Raw genomic sequence first — 18,993 nt, forward strand, 5'->3', positions numbered from 1 at the left:
AAACGTTTTAAGCTACTTTATTAACCGGAGCTGATAAAGTGCAAGAGGGAGATAGGGGCCGCTCTAGAAGGTGGGGGAGGAGAGAACCAACCAAGAGGGAGATAGGGGCCGCTCTAGAAGGTGGGGGAGGAGAGAACCAACCAAGAGGGAGATAGGGGCCGCTCTAGAAGGTGGGGGAGGAGAGAACCAACCAAGAGGGAGATAGGGGCCGCTCTAGAAGGTGGGGGAGGAGAGAACCAACCAAGAGGGAGATAGGGGCCGCTCTAGAAGGTGGGGGAGGAGAGAACCAACCAAGAGGGAGATAGGGGCCGCTCTAGAAGGTGGGGGAGGAGAGAACCAACCAAGAGGGAGATAGGGGCCGCTCTAGAAGGTGGGGGAGGAGAGAACCAACCAAGAGGGAGATAGGTGCCGCTCTAGAAGGTGGGGGAGGAGAGAACCAACCAAGAGGGAGATAGGGGCCGCTCTAGAAGGTGGGGGAGGAGAGAACCAACCAAGAGGGAGATAGGGGCCGCTCTAGAAGGTGGGGGAGGAGAGAACCAACCAAGAGGGAGATAGGGGCTGCTCTAGAAGGTGGGGGAGGAGAGAACCAACCAAGAGGGAGATAGGGGCCGCTCTAGAAGGTGGGGGAGGAGAGAACCAACCAAGAGGGAGATAGGGGCCGCTCTAGAAGGTGGGGGAGGAGAGAACCAACCAAGAGGGAGATAGGGGCCGCTCTAGAAGGTGGGGGAGGAGAGAACCAACCAAGAGGGAGATAGGGGCTGCTCTAGAAGGTGGGGGAGGAGAGAACCAACCAAGAGGGAGATAGGTGCCACTCTAGAAGGTGTGGGAGGAGAGAACCAACCAAGAGGGAGATAGGGGCCGCTCTAGAAGGTGGGGGAGGAGCCGTACTGTGAGTGAGTGAGTGAGTGAGTGACACGGGGAGGAGAGAACCAACCAAGAGGGAGATAGGGGCTGCTCTAGAAGGTGGGGGAGGAGCCGTACTGTGAGTGAGTGAGTGACACGGGGAGGAGAGAACCAACCAAGCCGACTCGTGCTATAGTGGACAAATAGCTGCCATAGCTAGGTTATTTATCATCAAATATGATTACATAGTACCCGTCTTGACTACATCAAAACGGGAGAAGCAAGTTAAGCTAGATAACGTTAGCTAGCTAGGCTAACTGAAGCTGCAGTGAATGAGCTTTCTAGTCCTGTTACAAACAACAACTCCCTGCAGAATATTAAGTAGCAGCCTACCTGTTGGCTCTTGGTTGTGATAACCTATCATTCCCCTTTAACTTTTAATTCTATCATTTTAATTCCAGCCTCATGACGGTTCGATGACTCATGATTGGCCAACAACAACAAGCTACAAAAGCGCCACACTCCACTCTTGTGAAAAATAGAGCGGCAGCATAAATGATCAAATGTTTCTCTCTCTCCTGCAGCAGTTTCTTTCGGACCTGTGTGGGTCCTTCAGGACACAAGTCATTTTAAATGACAATCATATCAGAGATAAAACATGATTTACCATTCTGGAACCGGAGCCGCTCGAGTCCTGTATCGGGTCTCGGGTATACAGTCGGGGACAAAAGTTTTGATAATGACAAATATACATTTTCACAAAGTCTGCTGCCTCAGTGTTTTTAGATATTTTTGTCAGATGTTACTATGGACTACTGAAGTATAATTACAAGCATTTCATAAGTGTCAAAGGCTTTTATTGACAATTACATGAAGTTGATGCAAAGAGTCAATATTTGCAGTGCTGACCCTTCTTTTTCAAGACCTCTGCAATCTGCCCTGGCATGCTGTCAATTAACGTCTGGGCCACATCCTGACTGATGGCAGCCCATTCTTGCATAATCAATGCTTGGAGTTTGTCAGAATTTGTGGGTTTTTGTTTGTCCACCAGCCTCTTGAGGATTGACCACAAGTTCTCAATGGGATTAAGGTCTGGGGAGTTTCCTGACCATGCACCCAAAATATAAATGTTTTGTTCCCAGAGCCACTGAGTTTTGCCTTATGGCAAGGTGCTCCATCACGCTGGAAAAGGCATTGTTCGTCACCAAACTGTTCCTGGATGGTTGGGAGAATTTGCTCTTAGAGGATGTGTTGGTACCATTCTTTATTCATGGCTGTGTTCTTAGGCAAAATTATGAGTGAGCCCACTCCCTTGGCTGAGAAGCAACCCCACACATGAATGGTCTCAGGATGCTTTACTGTTGGCATGACACAGGACTGATGGTAGCGCTCACCTTGTCTTCTCCGGACAAGCCTTTGTCCAGATGCCCCAAACAACCGGAAAGGGGATCCATCAGAGAAAATGACTTTACTCCAGTCCTCAGCAATCCAATCCCTGTACCTTATGCAGAATATCAGTCTGTCCCTGATGTTTTTCCTGGAGAGAAGTGGCTTCTTTGCTGCCCTTCTTGACACCAGGCCATCCTCCAAAAGTATTCGCCTCACTGTGCGTGCAGATGCACTCACACCTGCCTGCTGCCACTCCTGAGCAAGCTCTGTACTGGTGGTGCCCCGGTCCCGCAGCTGAATCAACTTTAGGAGACGGTCCTGGCGCTTGCTGGACTTTCTTGTGCACCCTGAAGTCTTCTTCACAACAATTGAACCGCTCTCATTGAAGTTCTTGATGATCCGATAAATGGTTGATTTAGGTGGCAGCAATATCTGGCAGCAATATCCTTGCCTGTGAAGCCCTTTTTGTGCAAAGCAATGACGACGGCACGTGTTTATTGCAGGTAACCATGGTTGACAGATGAAGAACAATGATTCCAAGCACCACCCTCCTTTTGAAGCTTCCAGTCTGTTATTCGAACTCAATAAGCATGACAGAGTGATCTCCAGTCTTGTCCCCGTCAACACTCACACCTGTGTTAACGAGAGAATCACTGACATGATGTCAGCTGGTCCTTTTGTGGCAGGGCTGAAATGCAGTGGAAATGTTTTTGGGGGATTCAGTTTATTTGCATGGCAAAGAGGGACTTTGCAATTAATTGCAATTCATCTGATCACTCTTTATAACATTCTGGCTGGAGTATATGCAAATTGCCACCATACAAACTTTGTTAAAGTTGCACAGTTGAAGTCGGAAGTTTACATACACCTTAGCCAAATACATTTTAACTCAGTTTTTCACAATTCCTGTCATTTAAACCTAGTTTAAAGCGGGTCAGAAGTTTACATAGACTCAATTGGTATTTGATAACATTACCAATTATGTGTGTCATGCACAAAGTAGAGGTCTTAACCGACTTGCCAAAAGTACAGTTTGTAAACAAGAAATGTATTGAGTGGTTGAAAAACGAGTTTTAATGACTCGTTGACTTTAACTTCCGACTTCAACTGTAGGTGGTTCCGTGAAGACCTGTATTCCACACACGCACACACACAATACCCCCCTCCCACTCCATTGATTTCCTATGCAGTATTACTCAATTACCTGTTATGGGAGTTGCTATTAAAAACAGCCATAAGCTGTATCAGTGGGTATTAAAGTGGCTTCTATCAAAGGTGCCAGGGCTGGGTCTCTACACAGACATTAGAAAGCCATCTGCCAGTGAGTAGTGACACAGCTCTGTTGGCACTGCCAGCTCAGAGGGGCACACACACAAGTGCACTCGCGCACAGGGAGAAGGAGAGATATATAGATAGAGATATAGAGAGAGAGGGAGAGAGAGAGAGGGGGAGAGAGAGAGAGAGAGAGAGAGAGAGAGGGGGAGAGAGAGGGGGAGAGAAAGAGAGAGAGACAGAGAGAGAGAGGGGGAGAGAAAGAGAGAGAGAGACAGAGACAGAGAGAGAGAGAGAGAGAGAGAGAGAGAGAGAGAGAGAGAGAGAGAGAGAGAGAGAGATTATTTAATGGGATTGATTTGAACCATTACTGACAACAAGGGAACGGAAGCAGTCACTCACTGTTAAGTATCTCTACCCAGATCATCCACAGACCTTCCCCAGACCTTCCACAGGCCCTACCCGGACCTTCCAAAGCCCCTACCCAGACCTTCCACAGGCCCTACCCAGACCCTACCCAGACCTTCCACAGACCCTACCCAGACCTTCCACAGACCCTACCCAGACCATCCACAGACCCTACCCAGACCTTCCACAGACCTTCCACAGACCCTACCCAGACCTTCCACAGACCTTCCACAGACCCTACCCAGACCTTCCACAGACCCTCCACAGACCTTCCACAGACCTTCCACAGGCCCTACCCAGACCTTCCACAGGCCCTACCCAGACCTTCCACAGGCCCTACCCAGACCTTCCACAGGCCCTACCCAGACCTTCCACAGGCCCTACCCAGACCATCCACAGACCCTACCCAGACCTTCCACAGACCCTACCCAGACCCTACCCAGACCTTCCACAGACCCTACCCAGACCTTCCACAGACCCTACCCAGACCTTCCACAGGCCCTACCCAGACCTTCCACAGCCCCTACCCAGACCTTCCGCAGACCTTCCACAGACCCTACCCAGACCTTCCACAGACCCTACCCAGACCTTCCACAGACCCTACCCAGACCCTACCCAGACCTTCCACAGGCCCTACCCAGACCTTCCACAGGCCCTACCCAGACCTTCCACAAGCCTTACCCAGACCTCCCACAGCCCCTACCCAGACCCTACCACAGCCCCTACCCAGACCCTACCACAGCCCCTACCCAGACCCTACCACAGCCCCTACCCAGACCCTACCACAGCCCCTACCCAGACCCTACCACAGCCCCGACCCAGACCCTACCACAGCCCCTATCCAACCCCTATCCAGCCTCTATCCAGCCCCTACCCGGGCCGTCTGTCTCAATGAGATAGGGTGTAGTTCACTTCTGTACGAGGAAAGGACATTTGCATTCAACAATGGGGCACACACACAGTTGGCCTACAGTACAGCACCAACTGGCTCCAAGTCTAAGTAAGGGGAAATATTACAGTTTAATGGGAGCCCTGGTGATTCATCACTGCAAGGAAGGTCAATCTAATTAGGCTGTTTGAAAATTGGATTTCCACCAGTCTTTGGGGACACTGTGTTATATACAGTACAGTACACCGTCACTGTAGGCAATACTAATCACTGCGGTGGATTACATTCTGGAATATTGCTAAGCATAAATAAGGACCATATTAAAAACCGTAAACATCAGACAGGAAGCACAGTCAACATGTAGGCCATCATCTGCCTTATTGTGGGGGTTTGGGGGAGGATGGACTGTCCAGCTATGAAAGCAGTAGAGTATAATCAATGGGAGGATTACTAAAAGGACGTAATGGATATAATCTAATTGTAGACATTCTACTGGTTTAGAGTCATGCTCCAGTCTGAGTGCTGCCCATGGTTTGGATCATGGATGTCCTCTCACATTGACTATACATAGTGGACCAGACCAATGATCTCATAAGACATTGAAAGGGAAAATGTCATGTGGATTGGACTAAACTAAAGGCTTTTAGGGAAAATTACGTCAAAATGAATCAACGTGAATGAACAGCGTAGGGAAGTAGTTGTTGTCTGAGGGATTATCTGTCTTGTTCTCTGTGACTGGTATGATGGAAGGCCATTGTCTCCCCTCTAGTGCATATTGACCATGGCCACATATTATTGAATCTGTGTCTGTGCGTGTGTGCGTGTGCGTGTGCGTGTGCGTGTGCGTGTGCGTGTGTGTGTGCGTGCGTGCGTGCGTGCGTGCGTGCGTGCGTGCGTGGTTAGTAAGTCCTACCTGAGGAGAGGCTGGAAGATCACTGTGATGTTTCTGGCTCCAGGTTTACAGACAAACTTCATCTCTCCTCCTTCGATCAGGTTATCATCTGCACCACCTGGAATGAGAGGAGGGAAAGAGAAAGACTGAGACAAAGAAACAGACAGAAGGAGTAACACAGTCCTTTAATGTGGTGAGTAAACAGTCCTCCATCAAGGTCAACACAGATGTGATCAATCGTCAGATTCACCCAAAGCATCCCCCATTGAGAGTATATTAGAGCCAGTAAAAATCTATTAAAAATGGCCGCCACATGTTGCTAAAATACAATGTTTCTACAGGTCCCGATTGGGTTTATCAGGCAAAGAATAAAGCCATCATCTTCCATTATTAAGGCATCATCCTATCAGCAGTCAGCACAGTCGGACTCAGACACTCACTGGACCCTTCCACCGACTCCCACATCCATGCCCCTGCATTAGTGCGTGGGTGAACCCCTCGGCTAACAGGGTTAATCAGAAAATCATTGGTGTGTAACTCACTCAGACCTGGGGGTGGGCGCGAGAGGGTGGGCGAGAGAGGGTAGGCGAGAGAGGGTAGGCGAGAGGGTGTGTGGGGGGGGTGAAAGGGGCCGATCAAGCATCAAGTGCACCACTGTTCCTCATTACGTCCAGTCAACCTGAAGTAATCAATATAATTGACATAGACGGAATTGCGGACTGTTGTCGATAAAAACCGAAGCCGGCGAACGATGTCCCGGTGGATCAATGAATATAAATAACAGAGAGGTGAGAATCCACAGTGGCGTTGCTCCCCCCTCCCCCACAGTGCACAGAGACACTATTATTCATTAACATTTCACACATCACTTTTCAACCACTGGAGAGGGTTGTCAGTTGTCTTTCGGCTTTGGATTGACAGTGTTTTATCAGTGGCTTGGAGTCTAGAGGACACTGGTTAATAGTGGATTCTATTGACTAGCATTCTGAACAGTTTCTCCCATTGCTTCTAACTGGGATGTGCTTTAACATAAACACTGTACTTGGTGTGGTGCTGCACAGGCCAGAGATACATTGGGCTGATATAATCACAGATATGGGGTCTGTGAGTTTGTTGAAGTGTGTGTGTGTGCGTTTTGCGTGCGTGCTTGTGTGGTGTGTGTGTCTTTGTCTTACAATGGAGGGTGATATCAGTTTCAATTGGTATTTCAATCTAAACTAGACCTCTGAGTCTATATTACAACAGACAAACAACGCCTACTGATGGTGCTGAAGCCAGTCTCCAGTCAGCTTTACCTGCACTGATGGTGCTGAAGCCAGTCTCCAGTCAGCTTTACCTGCACTGATGGTGTGAAAGCCAGTCTCCAGTCAGCTCAATCCAAGATGGCGTAGCAGTAAGTCGTCCTGTCGTGTCGTGTCCCTGTATATTTTGTTTATTTTTCGTTTTTTTACATATTTTTCGTTTTTTACATAGCTATCCCTTTAAAAACATTTTGCTAAACCTAAGCTTCCAAAATACGCTGGATCTTCACAACTAGCTATCCAGCTAAACCGCAACCCTGGACGATTACCCCTGGCTAGCGTTTCCACCCACTTAGCTTGAAGCTAGCCCGGCCTGCGCTACCACCGTAGCATACTCCTGAGCTACAATACCCGGGCCCACGACCGGTCTATCGATGTCACCGCATGAAGAGGAATAAACAGACTCACCCCATCGCGACGTCCCCCAAAGGCTAACTCTCTAGCCCTCGCTATCTCCCTGCTTGCTAATTCGGCCTGCTAACTGCTAGCTTGTCCAGCTCCGGTCCGCTAACTGCTACCTTGTCTAGCCCGGGCCTACAAACTGTTAGCTTGTTAGCACAGGCCTGCTAACCGCCTGAATCCCTGCGTCCCAAACGCCCTCCGGACCCATATTTACTTTCTATCTCTTTTGACTTTTAATTTGTTTATACCTTCCGGAAACCTGCCTCACCCAATGTGATACGGAATCGCTATTATTTTTTATTTATTTTTAGAACACACTCAAGAACCTCCAGAAGCTAACCAGCTAACTAGCTACAAGCTATTTAGTCATTGTTCGTTTTTTTTAACCTGGATAACACTCGCCAGTCCAGCTTCCCTTCCCCATCCACCGCTGCCCCCTGGACACTGATCTCTTGGCTACATAGCTGATGCACGCTGGACTGTCCATAAATCACGGTACTCCATTCTGCTTGTTTTGTTTTATCTGTTGGCCCCGTTGCCTAGTCTACGCCATTTTACCTGCTGTTGTTGTGCTAGCTGATTAGCTGTTGTCTCACCTACTGTTTTAGCTAGCTTTCCCAATTCAACACCTGTGATTACTGTATGCCTCGCTGTATGTCTCTCTCAAATGTCAATATGCCTTGTATACTGTTGTTCAGGTTAGTTATCATTGTTTTAGTCCACAATGGAGCCCCTAGTTCCACTCTTCATACCCCTGATAACTCCTTTGTCCCACCTCCCACACATGCGGTGACCTCACCCATTACTACCAGCATGTCCAGAGATACAACCTCTCTCATCATCACCCAGTGCCTGGGCTTACCTCCGCTGTACCCGCACCCCACCATACCCCTGTCTGCGCATTATGCCCTGAATATATTCTACCATGCCCAGAAACCTGCTCCTCTTATTCTCTGTCCCCAACGCTCTAGGCGACCAGTTTTGATAGCCTTTAGCCGCACCCTCATACTACTCCTTCTCTGTTCCGCGGGTGATGTGGAGGTAAACCCAGGCCCTGCATGTCCCCAGGCACCCTCATTTGTTGACTTCTGTGTTCGAAAAAGCCTTGGTTTCATGCATGTCAACATCAGAAGCCTCCTCCCTAAGTTTGTCTTACTCACTGCTTTAGCACACTCTGCTAACCCTGATGTCCTTGCTGTGTCTGAATCCTGGCTCAGGAAGGCCACCAAAAATTCAGAGATTTCCATACCCAACTATAACATCTTCCGTCAAGATAGAACTGCCAAAGGGGGAGGAGTTGCAGTTTACTGCAGAGACGGCCTGCAAAGTAATGTCATACTTTCCAGGTCCATACCCAAACAGTTCGAACTACTAATTTTGAAAATTACTCTCTCCAGAAATAAGTCTCTCACGGTTGCCGCCTGCTACCGACCCCCCTCAGCTCCCAGCTGTGCCCTGGACACCATTTGTGAATTGATCGCCCCCCATCTAGCTTCAGAGTTTGTTCTGTTAGGTGACCTAAACTGGGATATGCTTAACACCCCGCCAGTCCTACAATCTAAGCTAGATGCCCTCAATCTCACACAAATCATCAAGGAACCCACCAGGTACAACCCTAACTCTGTAAACAAGGGCACCCTCATAGACGTCATCCTGACCAACTGGCCCTCCAAATACACCTCCGCTGTCTTCAACCAGGATCTCAGCGATCACTGCCTCATTGCCTGTATCCGCTACGGAGCCGCAGTCAAACGACCACCCCTCATCACTGTCAAGCGCTCCCTAAAACACTTCTGTGAGCAGGCCTTTCTAATCGACCTGGCCCGGGTATCCTGGAAGGACATTGACCTCATCCCGTCAGTTGAGGATGCCTGGTCATTCTTTAAAAGTAACTTCCTCACCATTTTAGATAAGCATGCTCCGTTCAAAAAATGCAGAACTAAGAACAGATACAGCCCTTGGTTCACCCCAGACCTGACTGCCCTCGACCAGCACAAAAACATCCTGTGGCGGACTGCAATAGCATCGAATAGTCCCCGTGATATGCAACTGTTCAGGGAAGTCCGGAACCAATACACGCAGTCAGTCAGGAAAGCTAAGGCCAGCTTCTTCAGGCAGAAGTTTGCATCCTGTAGCTCCAACTCCAAAAAGTTCTGGGACACTGTGAAGTCCATGGAGAACAAGAGCACCTCCTCCCAGCTGCCCACTGCACTGAGGCTAGGTAACACGGTCACCACTGATAAATCCATGATTATCGAAAACTTCAATAAGCATTTCTCAACGGCTGGCCATGCCTTCCGCCTGGCTACTTCAACCTCGGCCAACAGCTCCGCCCCCCCCGCAGCTCCTCGCCCAAGCCTCTCCAGGTTCTCCTTTACCCAAATCCAGATAGCAGATGTTCTGAAAGAGCTGCAAAACCTGGACCCGTACAAATCAGCTGGGCTTGACAATCTGCACCCTCTATTTCTGAAACTATCTGCCACCATTGTCGCAACCCCTATTACCAGCCTGTTCAACCTCTCTTTCATCTCGTCTGAGATCCCCAAGGATTGGAAAGCTGCCGCAGTCATCCCCCTCTTCAAAGGGGGAGACACCCTGGACCCAAACTGTTACAGACCTATATCCATCCTGCCCTGCCTATCTAAGGTCTTCGAAAGCCAAGTCAACAAACAGGTCACTGACCATCTCGAATCCCACCGTACCTTCTCCGCTGTGCAATCTGGTTTCCGAGCCGGTCATGGGTGCACCTCAGCCACACTCAAGGTACTAAACGACATCATAACCGCCATCGATAAAAGACAGTACTGTGCAGCCGTCTTCATCGACCTCGCCAAGGCTTTCGACTCTGTCAATCACCATATTCTTATCGGCAGACTCAGTAGCCTCGGTTTTTCGGATGACTGCCTTGCCTGGTTCACCAATTACTTTGCAGACAGAGTTCAGTGTGTCAAATCGGAGGGCATGCTGTCCGGTCCTCTGGCAGTCTCTATGGGGGTGCCACAGGGTTCAATTCTCGGGCCGACTCTTTTCTCTGTGTATATCAATGATGTTGCTCTTGCTGCGGGCGATTCCCTGATCCACCTCTATGCAGACGACACCATTCTATATACTTTCGGCCCGTCTCTGGACACTGTGCTATCTAACCTCCAAACAAGCTTCAATGCCATACAACACTCCTTCCGTGGCCTCCAACTGCTCTTAAACGCTAGTAAGACCAAATGCATGCTTTTCAACCGGTCGCTGCCTGCACCTGCATGCCCGACTAGCATCACCACCCTGGATGGTTCCGACCTAGAATATGTGGACGTCTATAAGTACCTAGGTGTCTGGCTAGACCGCAAACTCTCCTTCCAGACTCATATCAAACATCTCCAATCGAAAATCAAATCAAGAGTCGGCTTTCTATTCCGCAACAAAGCCTCCTTCACTCAAGCCGCCAAGCTTACCCTAGTAAAACTGACTATCCTACCGATCCTCGACTTCGGCGATGTCATCTACAAAATGGCTTCCAACACTCTACTCAGCAAACTGGATGCAGTCTATCACAGTGCCATCCGTTTTGTCACTAAAGCACCTTATACTACCCACCACTGCGACTTGTATGCTCTAGTCGGCTGGCCCTCGCTACATATTCGTCGCCAGACCCACTGGCTCCAGGTCATCTACAAGTCTATGCTAGGTAAAGCTCCGCCTTATCTCAGCTCACTGGTCACGATGGCAACACCCATCCGTAGCACGCGCTCCAGCAGGTGTATCTCACTGATCATCCCTAAAGCCAACACCTCATTTGGCCGCCTTTCGTTCCAGTACTCTGCTGCCTGTGACTGGAACGAATTGCAAAAATCGCTGAAGTTGGAGACTTTTATCTCCCTCACCAACTTCAAACATCAGCTATCTGAGCAGCTAACCGATCGCTGCAGCTGTACATAGTCTATTGGTAAATAGCCCACCCTTTTCACCTACCTCATCCCCGTACTGTTTCTATTTATTTACTTTTCTGCTCTTCTGCACACCAATATCTCTACCTGTACATGACCATCTGATCTTTTATCACTCCAGTGTTAATCTGCAAAATTGTAATTATTTGCCTACCTCCTCATGCCTTTTGCACACATTGTATATAGACCCCCCCTTCGTTTTCTACTGTGTTATTGACTTGTTAATTGTTTACTCCATGTGTAACTCTTTGTTGTATGCTCACACTGCTATGCTTTATCTTGGCCAGGTCGCAGTTGCAAATGAGAACTTGTTCTCAACTAGCCTACCTGGTTAAATAAAGGTGAAATAAAAAAATAAAAAAATTATCTGCACTGATGGTGTGAAAGCCAGTCTCCAGTCAGCTTTATCTGCACTGATGGTGCTGAAAGCCAGTCTCCAATCAGCTTTATCTGCACTGATGGTGCTGAAAGCCAGTCTCCAATCAGCTTTATCTGCACTGATGGTGTGAAAGCCAGTCTCCAGTCAGCTTTATCTGCACTGATGGTGTGAAAGCCAGTCTCCAGTCAGCTTTATCTGCACTGATGGTGCTGAAGCCAGTCTCCAATCAGCTTTACCTGCATTGATGGTGCTGAAGCCAGTCTCCAGTCAGCTTTACCTGCATTGATGGTGCTGAAGCCAGTCTCCAATCAGCTTTACCTGCACTGATGGTGTGAAAGCCAGTCTCCAGTCAGCTTTACCTGCATTGATGGTGTGAAAGCCAGTCTCCAATCAGCTTTACCTGTATAACCCTGCATTCAAATGTACATCATAACATTGTTCCCTCAGCCTCCTGATACTCTCTGATAGTTGTAATGAAACCCGCTCCATTGTAAAGCATGGAGACAACTCCTCTCTCGTTCCCATCCATCCATCCCCTACACTCATTACAAAGAAGAGATGCTTTCATTCCATTCAAAAGCTTTTAGACTACATTTTCTCTGCTGTTTCCATGAAAATTCATTTGTGTGGGAACGGCTTCTTGTTGCTAAGTGGAAAGAGTGCCCAGGTTCTAATTCTCCCTCCCTCCCTTTCTGCCAATTCAGTTAAGACTCAAATACGCCCCCAAGACAAAGCTGCTGCCACACACTCACACCAGGCACAGCAAAAGAGAGGGAGAGGGGGAGAGAGAGAGACAGAGAGAGACAGAGAGAGACAGAGAGAGAGAGAGAGACAGAGAGAGAGAGACAGAGACAGAGAGAGACAGAGAGAGAGAGACAGAGACAGAGAGAGACAGAGAGAGACAGAGACAGAGAGAGAGAGAGAGAGAGAGAGAGACAGAGACAGAGACAGAGAGAGAGAGAAAGAGACAGAGACAGAGAGACAGAGAGAGACAGAGAGAGACAGAGAGAGACAGAGAGAGACAGAGAGAGACAGAGAGAGAGAGAGACAACTTCTGTTCCGTATTCATGAACTTTCAAACAAACAGACATGTAACGCAAACTTACGCACACATGATAACTCCTCCAAGTATCACAGTCATAGAGGATCCAGTATTGGTTGCCAACACTGAATTCGCTCCCACGTATGGTTTCTATCAGAATGCCCGGCTAAATATGCAACAACGTGTGTACTTTCTGATTATGGTGACAAATGTAATTTCCTGCTCTAAACATCTGCATCAGTGTCAGACAAAAGAGGCATGGAGCGACCCCAATGGTCCTTAGAGTCCCAGGTGTGGCTGCCAAATGGGCATGGAGCGACCCCAATGGTCCTTAGAGTCCCAGGTGTGGCTGCCAAATGGGCATGGAGCGACCCCAATGGTCCTTAGATTCCCAGGTGTGGCTGCCAAATGGGCATGGAGCGACCCCAATGGTCCTTAGAGTCCCAGGTGTGGCTGCCAAATGGGCATGGAGCGACCCCAATGGTCCTTAGAGTCCCAGGTGGGGCTGCCAAATGGGCATGGAGCGACCCCAATGGTCCTTAGAGTCCCAGGTGTGGCTGCCAAATGGGCATGGAGCGACCCCAATGGTCCTTAGAGTCCCAGGGGTGGCTGCCAAATGGGCATGGACCACATTAATATTTCAGTAAGAGTGTTAATATTCATGATGTTTCTTTTCAGAATCATCTGGACAGTGATGGCTCTGATAGCAGGTCAGAGGTCAGACTCCTGGCAACTCTTATAAACAACAGAACATCCAGGCTGAGGGTGTGAGTGCGTGTGTCAGAGTGAGTGCGTGCGTGTGTCAGTGTGAGTGAGTGAGTGAGTGAGTGAGTGAGTGAGTGAGTGAGTGAGTGAGTGAGTGAGTGAGTGAGTGAGTGAGTGAGTGAGTGAGTGTGTGAGTGAGTGAGTGTGTCAGTGAGTGAGTGAGTGAGTGCGTGTGTGTGTCTATCCCCAGTGGTAGAGGCTGATCCAGGATTAGCCAGAAGGGCGTGTCCATACCCTGTGGGAGAGCAGATGCGGAAGGGAATGAAGTAGCACTATCACAACATTATACAGGCCAGTGCCTCCAGTACCCCTCACACCACAATAACACTATCACTACATTATACAGGCCAGTCCCTCCAGTACCCCTCACACCACTATAACACTATCACAACATTCTACAGGCCAGTCCCTCCAGTACCCCTCACACCACTATAACACTATCACTACATTATACAGGCCAGTCCCTCCAGTACCCCTCACACCACTATAACACTATCACTACATTACACAGGCCAGTCCCTCCAGTACCCCTCACACCACTACAACACTATCACTACATTATACAGGCCAGTCCCTCCAGTACCCCTCACACCACTACAACACTATCACTACATTATACAGGCCAGTCCCTCCAGTACCCCTCACACCACTATAACACTATCACTACATTATACAGGCCAGTCCCTCCAGTACCCCTCACACCACTATAACACTATCACTACATTATACAGGCCAGTCCCTCCAGTACCCCTCACACCACTATAACACTATCACTACATTATACAGGCCAGTCCCTCCAGTACCCCTCACACCACTATAACACTATCACTACATTACACAGGCCAGTCCCTCCAGTACCCCTCACACCACTATAACACTATCACTACATTATACAGGCCAGTCCCTCCAGTACCCCTCACACCACTATAACACTATCACTACATCATACAGGCTAGTCCCTCCAGTACCCCTCACACCACTATAACACTATCACTACATTACACAGGCCAGTCCCTCCAGTACCCCTCACACCACTATAACACTATCACTACATTACACAGGCCAGTCCCTCCAGTACCCCTCACACCACTACAACACTATCACTACATTATACAGGCCAGTCCCTCCAATACCCCTCCCACCACTACACCTTACACATCTACAGTCACGACACCCAACACCTCCAGACAGACACCTGGAGAGAACACACACACACACCATATCAACGCCATGGTGAACTTGCTTCTAACATACACACCTCCACAGATATACACCGCCTCGACAGCCTCCATCCCCCTCCCACGGCGCCCTCCACACACTCCGCAGCCCACATGCAATCAAGCCAGTCAGTGACTTAGTGAAATTGCATTAGCCACACTTTCCTGGGTTTGATTAGAAATGGTTTGATCCTGTGATGTATTCCGTCCGTGCCCGGATCTAGAGGGGAAAGGGAGGACGTGCAATGCCTTCTCTAACACACTCCACGTCTCTGAAGGCCAAAGTGTGTGTGTGTGTGTGTGTGTGTGTGTGTGTGTGTGTTTTATAATACACAGGGACCAGAAGTGTGAAGGAAAAACAGTCCTAATCCCTCAGAGAGTTGGTGTCTGTAGCACAGCGTGTGTGTGTCTATACAAGTTTGTATGTACTGATACTGCAGCGTAACGGCCAAACACTCAAAATCATTAATTTACCAAGTGTGTGTACGAATGTGTGTGAAGGTGTATGTGTTAGAATCTACCAAATACACAGATGGATGTCCAAACATTCATAATGCCTCGTTTAAAAAGTGTGTGTGTACGCCTCGGTGTGTCTGTGCATGATTGAAAGTGTTCATCTGTTTGTTCTAGACAGAACACACAGAAGGCCCTCCAAACAGTGTGAGTCCACTGGTAACCCCTCAGGGAACAGGGTTAGAGGGAGCTTCCTTCTTTCTTATGGACGGAAGCGTGCGAGCCTCCGTGCGACTGTTTAGTGTGCATCTGTTCATCTGCCAGTGCCTGTGTGTGTATGTGTGCTTGCGTCTGTTTAGTGTACATCTGTTCATCTGCCTGTGTGTGTATGTGTGCTTGCAATGCCCCTGTGTGTTGTACGAGTGCAACAGTCGGCACAAAACCCAATACAGGAACCCACCCAACCCAGTCAGTTGGCTGGTGCATAAGGTCTCCCTCCCCATTTAGCTCTTATACGATCAGGCCAGTTCAATATTGCATGGACCTCCCGGTCGGCCCCAGACTCCCCATTCCACCAAGTCCTCATGTTTGATTGGCTCCTAATGAGACGCTTCTATTATTAAAATTAATTTGAAGGGACAATATCTGTAAATTGAGTTGAATTAATTATTGAGTGTTGTAGCGCGCTTAGTGGCTCGGTTGACCCCCAGTATTTATAATGAATACACAGCTGACCCCCCAAAAAATGTTTTTCCTATTTAAAAAATACACAGCTGTCAAGTGCAGACTAAGATAATAAGTTGAGGTACCAGATGGTTATTAATTAATGTGGCTTATATTCACTTGGAGAGATGAGGGACTATTACAAACAAAGGGTATTTGGAGAGGCAAACTTTCAACAGCTGGCAGAAGTGAATATCGTCATCCTGCAGTTCTATCCTCTTGCCAGACGGTGGCACTGTTCTATTTTTCAGCGTCAGTACAACACTGACGTGTGACCTAAAAGGCAGCCATGGCGTATGATTCAAATAATCAACTAACAGAGTCAGAGACAGCAGTGTGTTACCAGCAGACAGACAGCAGACGGACATCTCACAGATGGTGTGCAAAGCTGTCATCAAGGCAAAGGGTGGCTGTTTGAAGGAACTCAAATATAAAAAAAAATTTTTATCTGTTTAACACTATTTTGGTTACTACATGATTGTTATTTCATAGTTTTGATGTCTTCACTATTATTCTACAATGTAGAAAATAGTAAAAATAAAGAAAAACCCTTGAATGAGTAGGTGTTCTAAAACTTTTGACAGGTAGTGTGCATATGAGGCAATCAAGTCAGAAGGGGAATATTCAGATTTTTATGTTTCTAATGTTAAAAGAGAGGACTGTTTGTTCTTCAGATCCACTGCTGAAGAGAGCCCACTGCTGTGGAACACTTCCAACCCTTACCTTGAGAATATCACTGCCTGGATTTAGGGATCGACTGGAACGGAGTTTGAGTCAGAGGAGTTTATTTCTCCAGATCAATAACCTCAGTCAGACTCCGGCCGGTACAGTTGTGAGTGTTGGAAAGATGGCAAGGCTTCATACCAGGCAAGCACTGACTTCTGCAGTGCTCAAAATGGAGAGAAGATTCTGCAGGCTAATTCAGGAGAGACAGTAGACATGCACTGTGACGGCACCAACATGACAGTCAGATGGTTGCAGTACAGGATGGCTAGTGCAGCCACATCAACTTCAATAGAGAGAACTTCAGCTTTTACAACTGTGGGGTACTGCAGGGACAGCGTTGTTTCTATCCAGACATTTGCTCTGACGCATAAGTATCAAATCAAATTTTATTGGTCACATACCGTACCAGTTGCCGTACCAGGCTGTGATACAGCCGACAGGAGGCTCTCGATTGTGCATCTGTAAATGTTTGTCAGGGTTTTGGGTGACAAGCCACATTTCTTCAGCCTCCTGAGGTTGAAGAGGCGCTGCTGCGCCTTCTTCACCACACTGTCTGTGTGGGTGGACTATTTCAGTTTGTCTGTGATGTATACGCCGATTAACTTAAAATGTTCCACCTTATCCACTGCTGACCCTTCGATGTGGATAAGGGGGTGCTCCCTCGGCTGTTTTCTGAAGTCCACGATCATCTCCTTCGTTTTGTTGACGTCGAGTGAGAGGTTGTTTTCCTGACACCACACTCTGAGGGCCCTCACCTCAGTTTCATCGTTGTTGGTAATCAAGCCCACTACTGTTGTGTCGTCTGCAAACTTGATGATCGAGTTGGAGGTGTGCATGGCCCCGCAGTCGTGAGTGAACAGGGAGTACAGGAGAGCGCTGAGCACACAACCTTGTAGGGCCCCAGTGTTGAGGATCAGTGACCTTCCCCTTACCCCTTACCTTCACCACCAGGGGGCGGCCAATCAGAAAGTCCAGGACCCAGTTGCACAGGGAGGGGTTGAGACCCAGGGCCTCCAGCTTGATGATGAGCTTGGAGGGTACTATGGTGTTGAATGCAGAGCTGTAGACAATGAACAGCATTTTTACATAGGTAGGGCAGTGTGCAGTGTGATGGCGATTGCGTCATCTGTGGACCTGTTGGGACAGTATGCAAACTGAAGTGGGTCTAGGGTGGCCGGTAAGGTGGCGGTGATGTGATCCTTGACTAGCCTTTCAAAGCACTTCATGATGACAGAAGTGAGTGCTACGGGGCGGTAGTTATTTTGTATGAGTGTGTTCTTAGCTCAGTTGGAGAGGAGGCTGTACTGATCCCAATGGGACAGACTTTTGACCAGCCTTATACAGACAAACAGGCAGAGGTGAGGTCTTTAATCTAAGTAAAGAGTAATGGAAAGAAGGAGATCTAATTGACTACAGCTCCTAGGGTGAAGAGCAATTCCATTATATCAGGGCTGTTATGTGTAGAAAAGAGCCCTTAACACCAATCCCATTACATTAGCCTACTGAACCAGTGTACACATAGCAAGAGGGGTCACTAAGCTACCCTATCACCATACGCATGGATATTCCCGGGCATCTACTTATGAGAAAGGCCGTAAAATCTGATACAATGGCTAGCTTAGCATTGAAGCTAAGCCGAGACACACTGCAGCCCAACCTAGTCATACTTCCCTAGAGCAACATCCCAATCTCACTGCATTCTGAGGGGGAAATAAAAACAACAGCGCTCCAACTTCCAATCAAGGTTCTATATCAAACAGCTATCTTTACTCTGTGGCCTCCTGACTCAGGTTGTCACAGGGAGGCTGATGAAGGGGGCACAGCCGAGTTCACCACACTATTAATTGAACGCTGCAGGATAGAGGTGTGGGGGGTTTGAGAGGACATTGCTTTCTATTTTTTCTCCGATGAAGCACCTCCTGCGTTCTGGCCGGAGTCGAGGGTTGAGGGGAGTTGGAGGTTTCAGAGGACGGGAGGTTCTCTCATCCCTCCCCTCTCTCCTTTTCTCTTCTCCAATCAGCTTGGGCTAGATTAAAGGTAAACACGGCTGTGGCGGTGACAGCCTCCCTATGATGACAGGGCCCATGCTGATTAAAATTAGCCCAGAGTTGGGAAAACACCCCCCCCCCCTTCTCTCCGCCTCTCTTTTTACCCCATCTGTGATTAAGCCTCTGCTCTCTGTCAGCCATCACACCCCCTCCTTCTCCTCCTGCCTGCTGCCCTATCCCCTCCCTCCCACCAACACATCATCCCCTGTGTCTGTGTGTCTGACAAAATACAGGAGGAACTTCTCTCTCTTTCTCCTCATCTCTATATTATTCCCTGACATCTGGATGAACCTGAAGATGGATCAA

The 18,993-nt window shown here is 48.4% G+C and overlaps 1 protein-coding gene across 1 annotated transcript in view; it reads right to left on the reverse strand.

Annotated features, from left to right (window-relative positions):
- Window positions 1-18,993, reverse strand: part of LOC109882115 (exocyst complex component 4) — a 167,093-nt gene that overhangs the window by 131,521 nt on the left and 16,579 nt on the right. Inside the window, exon 3 of the mRNA XM_031816020.1 lies at window positions 5,715-5,811. Within this exon, the coding sequence (XP_031671880.1) occupies window positions 5,715-5,811 (97 nt within the window). The remainder of the gene's footprint in view (window positions 1-5,714; window positions 5,812-18,993) is intronic.

The sequence above is a fragment of the Oncorhynchus kisutch genome, unplaced genomic scaffold (assembly GCF_002021735.2).
Source record: "Oncorhynchus kisutch isolate 150728-3 unplaced genomic scaffold, Okis_V2 scaffold729, whole genome shotgun sequence".
NCBI classification, from domain to species: domain Eukaryota; kingdom Metazoa; phylum Chordata; class Actinopteri; order Salmoniformes; family Salmonidae; genus Oncorhynchus; species Oncorhynchus kisutch.